This window comes from Rhynchophorus ferrugineus, unplaced genomic scaffold (genome assembly GCF_030347505.1).
Source record: "Rhynchophorus ferrugineus isolate W39M unplaced genomic scaffold, kcgeb_rfMv2 rfM9, whole genome shotgun sequence".
In the NCBI taxonomy this organism is placed as follows: Eukaryota; Metazoa; Arthropoda; class Insecta; order Coleoptera; family Curculionidae; genus Rhynchophorus; species Rhynchophorus ferrugineus.
In genome coordinates this window covers 29,757,861-29,765,896 of record NW_027472588.1, presented here as the reverse complement: position 1 = coordinate 29,765,896, position 8,036 = coordinate 29,757,861, and the positions used below count along the sequence as shown (strand labels likewise).

Below are 8,036 nucleotides of genomic sequence, written 5' to 3'. Positions count from 1 at the left end.
CTAGATGCTTCTTTGTCTATTTGCAAAAGATTCTTGGTTGATTTAGATGTTATACATTTTAGTCATGACTATTAGGTTAAATAATAAGGCATTTTTATTTGAATTAACTTTATATGTAAAAATGTTGTGTAAACTAAAAGTTGAACAAGACATGACATATCTAATAAATACCAAGATATAATAAGTAAATCTAATATCACTGTATATTGATAAAAATTAAGTAATAAAGAAAATCAATTTACAAAGATAATGGAAATAAAACGATTATCATAACAAAATCAGAAACTTTCACATGAAACACCTATTATTTTTTCGCCTTTCCTTTTGATGCTTTACTCTCTGTGTTTTTCCCCTTTCCTTTTCCTTTTGTTCCAGGCAAATTGTTTTGAGCAGCTTTTCCAGTCTTTTTAACCTAAATAGGCGATTTTTAATTAGTGTTAATGATGGACTAAAAGTTTTTGTGACCTACCTTGATTAAAGTATCATCATTAATATTATCTTCAGTCTCCTGATCAGAAAAGGTTTCTTCGCTTTCATCACCATAAAGATTAGTTTCGGCGGTTTGTTTCTTTTTGGAAGTTGTGACAGGCGCAAAACTATGCACCATCTCCTTATTGTATAACCTTGTCAAAGCTGACTTAACCTGAAACAAGCAATTATTCAAAAAGGTTATGAACCTAGGGTGGTGCAAATATGAAACCTTTGGATCAATGCTATTGAAGGCATTTGGATTGGAAAAGCCAGTTAGTAGTTCACACAAATTTACTAAATCATCTTTCAACAACGAATAGGTCTTTAAAGCTTCGAAGGTGTCGCGGACCCCATCCAAACCTCTGGTTTTCATTGGTCTAACTAACAAATTCCTTAAAGGCTCCGCATAATCTAAACGCATTGAAAACTTGTCACCTGAAACACTAATATGTGCGTTAGGTGATATGATTTTCATTTATAAAATTATTTCAAAGCTGATTGGACAATTTTACAAAATAATGAATTTTACCTGATTCTTGCGTGAGAATATAATTCGCCGATCATCCTTAAGCTTTTGTTTCTTTGTGAGTTTTTCCCAAGCCACGCAGGAAAATTTGTCCTTCCTAAAGTACCTGACATATAATGACTTGGTAACACAGTACTATAAAATGCTTGACTTTCGAGCAAAGCCCAATTATTTGAACTTCTTATTTTTGACTCAACAACATCACCCATACTAAGAGCATCAGCTGCTAAACACTTTCTTATTAACATTTCTCTGTCTTTGTCATTTTTAGGTCTAAAAATATTCATTAAATATGAAATAAAAATAATATAGCTCAATATTATTTACCCAGTACAATCTGGTGTGACTTGTAAATAATTTTCTTGAACAAACAATGGTCCTATGCTATAGTCATAGAAAAATAACCTTGATTTTTCACTTAAGGTCATAGTTTTATTTTCGCTGCTGTTAAATACTTTTTTAATGACATCCCAAGGACCATAAACGACATCCTTTTTAGAATTCACTGATTCATTTTCAATAACTTCTGAGGTGAGATTCTTTTCTCCTACTGACCACATTGAAAGATTATTGAGTGTCTGTCGTATATCCCCTCCAGTACCAATAATCAGCTGAGCTAAAGCATCAGGGCTAATTTTAATATTTTCTTTGAAACATATTGAAAGCATAGCAGCCTAGAGAAAAGAAATCACATTATTTTTAACACAGTTTCAAAAATAAATGGGACTCATATTACTTTAACTTTTTGAATATTAGGCCTGCCAAATTTAAGTCCATAACAATGGTTTACTAGGGTCCTCATCTTTTGGTGATCTCTATTGTTACACATACAAATAATGGGAAAACTGGCTACTTTAATGAAGTTGATAAGTTCTGCGATACCACCCCTATCTTCGTTACCAGCCATTCCATCTACTTCATCCATAAGTAGAATTCTTTTCTTGTTTATGTTCTTTTCAACTACAAAAATATAGAAATTGCAGATTTAGCATATTAACGATGAAATGATTTTATTACCAGAAATAAAACCTGCTACAGTTGTGCTATGCATCATTTGTGATATTTCTTCATGTAATAGTTTTTTATTGCGGGTATCTGAAGCATTAAATTCAACAACATCAAAACCTAATTCTCTAGCCACTAATGTAGCTGTTGTAGTTTTTCCTAGAAGTAAGAAGATGAAACATATAATACTAACGGCATTTTGAGATATTTTACCGACACCAGGAGGACCACTCAATAAGGCAGCTTTATACCATTCCCCATCATATTGATTAAAAGGTGAAGGTGTGGGCAATTTCTTACGCCTCTCTGGATCTTGATTTTTGTGCCAATTTTCTAGCCATTTTTTTAACTTATTCATATTACTGTTTGAGTCTTTTTGGCCTAAAAAGTACTTTTAGAAGAAATAATTACTATTAAGATGCTATTTAAATACCAATAATATCAATTGTGCTCTTCGGTTTATACTTTTCAGTCCATGATAAATTTTCATTAGATAATTTTATTGGGCTCGCAATTTCTGATTTAATTTTAACAACCTCTGGTAATTTACTTTCAGAGGAATGCCCATTATTTTGCTTTTCTCCTGATGTAAACCCTTCAGAATCAATAGTCTTAGAATGAGATTCTACCTTGAGTTTATTGGTATCCTTAAAATCTTTACAGTCTTTTGTATTTTTTACTGACTCCACCCTCTCTACAAACTTTTTTTCATTTTTTTTATCTCCCTTACCAAGTTGTTTTAAATCAGACTTATTTTTAGTATCTCTAATTTTAAAAGATTCTTTTTGTTTAACTGGAGCTTCTTTATTGCTATTTTCATTTTTACTTTTTTCTGGTGATTTATTTTCTTCTTTTATTTTTGTTATAGTTGCTTCCTCACTTCCAGAAGTACCTACATCTTCAGAATTATTGTGTGCATACATTGGTTGCTTTCCTGATTTTGTAAGAATCAAATCTAAAAATTCATCCTCTGAAATCTCCTTTATATTGTAATTTCTTGCTTTCTCCAATTTAGAAGGTCCTGGTTGATCCCCAACAACCACATAGTTAACTTTTTCTAAAAGCAAAGTTTAATAAAAATTACTAGCAAAATTACAAAATAATACTTGAAACAGCATGAACGATCCTTCCACCATGCTCCTGAACTAAATTGTTAAATTCATCAGATTCCAAAGAGTCTAGAACACCAGTTCTCAAAAATGTTAGGTTGGACAAACAATTTGGTGTTCCCTAAATGTATTAATAAATTTAATTAGACCTGTTTAATCAATGCTACTATATATGTATATGTACTTTTGGGTATTCTTTTTGCCCATGCTTTTTTGGTCCACCCCTATGTAAATACTGTTGATATAAAGCCGCTGAATGGCGACGTTTTTCCCATTTCTCCTTGTCAGTATCTACCTCTGCATCTGTGTAGTCCAGCTTTGCTTTTTTATTTGGTGTAACTTCACCTAAAATAAGAAAATTAATAAAAATGATATTTTATACCTTAATCTATTACTTTCAGATTTCTTTCTCTGTCTTTTTTTACTTCCCTTTGGCATTTTCTCATCTTCAGAAATATATGTTTTCTGTTTCAAATTATCCCCTGCTTTGTCATTGCTATTATTATGCAAAGCTTCTTCCAAAGTTTTATCAAGCAAATCTATATTATCCATCAAAATTGTATCATTGCTATCATCATCTAATTCCATAAGGGTTTTTTCAAAATCTTTATTTTTGTGTATACCCAATTCTGTATTTTTCTTTTTTTCCTTCTTAGGTGTTTGTAAATCAATTTTATTTTCGGTTTTAGAGGGTTTAATTTGCTTAACTGGTTTATTTAAATCATCAAGATTCAGAGGTTTTAAATCAGGTGTTGAATGTGATGATTTCAATTTTTTAGGCGTTTTTTTAGAATCCTCCTCCGAATCTGAACTGATAACATTTGTTTTGTGTTTTTTTGATACATTTTTAGTTCTCTTTGGAGTCTTTTCAACTATATCATCATCTGAATCTATTATGGTAGAGTATTTTTTAGGAGTCTTACATTTTGTAGATTTTTTCGATAATCTAGCAAACATATTACGTATATCCTAAAATGAATTAATATAAATATAAATTTCTAAATTAAAGAATAAATAAACCTGCGACATCTTTTGATAAAACTGGATAATGTCTATAAAGTTATATTTAGAAAGCTCGTCCGACGTTAAGTTTAAATATATGAATATATTAGTAAAAATAAATAGGCAGACACTAAAAGCATTAATTTAACTTATTATTTCTTAACGTATCTTTACAACTTAACCTGAAAATATCAATATAACCTTAAATCTTAAATTCATATTACAGGCTAGGGATGGCGAAAAATTTATATCGATATAAACAGTATTTATAATAAATTTTTTAAATTCGTACTTAATTTTAATTATTATAGTACTTAATGTTTATTTTAATAAAATGTTGGTACTTAGTTGTACGGGTTTATTAAAAATATCAATATATATTGTAAAAAAATATCTGTATTTTTTTTCTTGGATATATCGATATTTTTTAAAAATATCGAAATCGATATATCGATATTTTTTAAAATTTATTGAAAAGTTCCTTTAATCATTAAATACAATATAACAACTTTTTAACTAGATAAAAAATAATATGTTGTTTATATTGTTGTAATTAAATTTAATAAATATAGATATATAACCTCAATTCTTTATTTATGCATCTGTGACGTGACCAAATCATTAAACATATTTTTTTTGTCATTAGCTACCTAATTATAAAATATTATGATGGTAGTATTCTTCACTTAAAAATGGAAAAATTAAAGAAAGAAAAAAATAAATTAAATACAATTTATAATTCTAAAGATGAAGTGGAAAAAATCAGTGAAAAACATAAATATAATGGGTTTAAAGTTGAAGCTGCTAAAAATGTCAATAGTGAAGAATCTCTTGGAAAAATAGAAGGCATTATTTACCGAAATATAGTATATATAAAACAATCGTTTAGAATTAATGTTGAAATTAATATAGTATCCATAATTCTCTTCCTCAGTGCTGTGTTAACAAGGATGTATAAATTGCAAGAACCAAGAAATATAGTGTAAGTTCCATTATTCTATTTAATTATAATTAAACTGTATTTATATATTTTTTAGTTTTGATGAACTTCATTATGGAAAATATGTGTCTTTATATATGAAAAATATATTTTTCTTTGATTCACATCCACCCTTGGGTAAACAACTTATAGCTTTAGCTGCATATGTTTCTGGATTTGATGGCAAATTTAAGTTTGATAAAATTGGTAGCCCATATAGTGAAAATGTTCCCCTTGTAGCCCTTCGAATTGTACCTGCAATATTTGGCAGTTTTCTAATACCAACTGTCTATCATTTAATGTTAGAAATGGGTTTTACAGAATGGACATCTGTGCTAGCTGCTTTATTATTTCTTTTTGATAATGCCATTTTAACACAAAGTAGATTTATTTTAATGGAATCCATGCTTTTATTTTTTTCTCTTTTTGGAATCCTCTGTATTTTAAAGCTGAGAAAATATTATAATAAGCCATACAGCTTTACATCATTTTTCTGGCTGATTTTGGCTAGCATTTCTTTAACATTCTCTCTTTTAGTTAAGTATACTGGTATATATTCAATTATATTAGGAACAACTATAATTTTATGTGATTTTTGGAAAATGCTACCCAGGCGAAATTTTTCTGACTTTTCATTATTTATCCATTTTATTATTAAGTCCTTTACAGCTATAATTGTTTCTGTTGTTATTTATCTTTCTGTATTTTACATTCACATATATGTGCTTTATAAAGCTGGACCTCATGACAGTATTATGACAAGTGCATTTCAAGCTTCTTTAGAAGGTGGTTTAGCAAGTATTACAAAAGGGCAGCCACTTTTGGTAGCCCATGGGTCTCAGATTACATTGAGGTAAATTATATATCTTGAATCATATTAAATTAATTGGAGATGACAAACATTTTAAAGCGATACTATACACTTTTAGGCATACTCATGGACGTACATGTTGGCTACATTCACATAATGCAGTATATCCAATTAAGTATCCCGATAAAAGAGGATCCAGCCATCAGCAACAAGTCACTTGCTATTCATTTAAGGATGTTAACAACTGGTGGATTGTAAAAAGACCTACAAAAAATGATTTGGTAGTAGAACAACCTGTTGATGCCATAAAACATGGTGACATAATTCAGCTAGTTCATGGTTTGATCCATTTTATCTCTTATTATTTAACAATTCTTTAATAATGTCCTTGCAGGTATAACAAGTAGAGCTTTGAATTCTCATGATGTAGCTGCGCCTATGTCACCTCAGTGTCAAGAAGTTACTTGTTACATAGATTATAATATTTCAATGCCTGCACAAAATTTATGGAAAGTTGATATACTTAACAAGTAAGAACATAAGTTTTATTTTTTTAACATAAACATAAGTTAAGTTAGCATTAATTTGATATAAATTTGCCTTATTGTTATTAGAAATATAATATTTTTAATTTTAAAATTTGAAAGGTTATAGAGGAATTAATATAATCTGTTACTAGTAAAATCACTAATTATTATAAAAGCTTTTATCTTACCAAAAATTATTATGTAAAACATATTCTTTCAGAGATCAGATTGGTGACACATGGCAAACTATACAGTCTCAAATCAGATTGATACATGTTGATTCAAATACAGCTTTAAAGTTCACTGGCAGACAGTTGCCTGATTGGGGTTACCACCAACATGAAGTAGCAGCTGACAGAGTAATACATCAAGATGACACTGTCTGGAATGTGGAAGAACACAGATACACTAAGTGTAAGTTCACCCTGAACTATTCAAAATAAGACTCAGGAATTGAATATATATTTTCAGCGGAAGATCAACGGGAACGTGAGAGAGAATTGGTAACAGCAGAAATGATACCAACAGCAGCAACATCATTAACTTTTTGGGAAAAGTTTTTTGAGCTCCATTACAAGATGATGTTCGCTAGTACTGAAAGTGTACAGAATCACATGTATAGTTCCCAACCATTAGAATGGCCTCTAATGTCAAGAGGTATAGCCTACTGGGTTTCATCAACAAGTAATGTAAGTGTTAATTTATTCTTTTTTTGTGTATTTCAAAAATTGTATTAAATTTTTCAACACAGATTTGTTAAATTATAAACTCTATTTTTAGGCCCAAATTCATTTACTGGGAAATATTGCAATATGGTATCTCGCAACGTTAGGCTTATTAGTATACTCGGTACTCCTCGTATTTTATTTATTGCGGAGACAACGTAACATATTCGATCTAGATGAAGAAAACTGGACAAAATTCCAACTAATAGGTGAAATATTTTTTCTAGGATACCTATGTCATTATTTACCTTATTTTTTCGTCGAGCGAACATTATTTCTCCACCACTATCTGTCGGCATTTATGTTCAAAACATTGCTGTTCGCGGCTACCCTAGAGCACTTATATATTATTTGTCATGAAGTGATTAGAACGCGATTTGTCTCAAACATTTTATTACTTGGAATAATTTTAATGCTGTTAAGTGTTATATATTTATTCAAGAAATTTTCAGTTCTTAGTTATGGAAACGCGGAACTGAATACTAGTGATATATTAGGTTTACGATGGAAAGATACATGGGATTTTATCGTGCATAAAAACTAATTTTTGATGAGTAATACTCTAATTCAGCATTTACTTGAATGCATGCACTATCATAATTAACATTAAGGAAATATTATCATTAACTGGTACTCTTCAAATTCAACCTACTATAATTGTATTAAAATATTGACTGATTTAGTATTAGAATCATAAATGTTATTTATTCAGGTGTTAGTAATTTCAAATATATTTTATATACATAAAGTTATAGAATATTAGTTAGAATTTATATTTTTGTAGGATTTTTTACATTAAAATATATATTTTTACTGAAACACTGGCTTTATTTGATTATTGAGTTAAATGTTATGTTCCCATAAATTTATAATGAATAAAA

The 8,036-nt window shown here is 29.3% G+C and overlaps 2 protein-coding genes across 3 annotated transcripts; one reads left to right on the top strand and one right to left on the bottom strand.

Annotated features, from left to right (window-relative positions):
- Nucleotides 1–90: 90 nt before the first annotated feature.
- Nucleotides 91–4,306, bottom strand: Gnf1 (Germ line transcription factor 1). Its single transcript, XM_076415258.1, has 13 exons — nt 4,132–4,306; nt 3,507–4,080; nt 3,296–3,456; nt 3,109–3,232; nt 2,436–3,059; nt 2,216–2,383; nt 2,015–2,161; nt 1,734–1,957; nt 1,325–1,671; nt 1,001–1,270; nt 701–914; nt 470–643; nt 91–412 (listed from the first exon to the last, which is right to left on the bottom strand). The coding sequence occupies exons 1-13, from the start codon at nt 4,138–4,140 to the stop codon at nt 305–307; spliced, it is 3,144 nt and encodes a 1,047-aa protein (XP_076271373.1). The 5' UTR covers nt 4,141–4,306; the 3' UTR covers nt 91–304.
- Nucleotides 4,307–4,560: 254 nt separating this feature from the next.
- Nucleotides 4,561–7,974, top strand: rt (Protein O-mannosyltransferase rt). 2 transcript variants are annotated; one of them, XM_076414366.1, is made up of 8 exons: nt 4,713–5,095; nt 5,151–5,945; nt 6,022–6,242; nt 6,298–6,433; nt 6,651–6,844; nt 6,902–7,119; nt 7,211–7,364; nt 7,608–7,974. In XM_076414366.1, exons 1-8 carry the CDS (start codon nt 4,806–4,808, stop codon nt 7,697–7,699), a joined length of 2,100 nt encoding a protein of 699 aa, XP_076270481.1. In that variant the 5' UTR covers nt 4,713–4,805; the 3' UTR covers nt 7,700–7,974. The 2 variants fall into 2 exon arrangements, with proteins under 2 accessions (XP_076270483.1, XP_076270481.1); XM_076414368.1 differs by having other exon boundaries at nt 4,561–5,095; nt 7,211–7,974.
- The last annotated feature ends 62 nt before the right edge of the window (nt 7,975–8,036 follow it).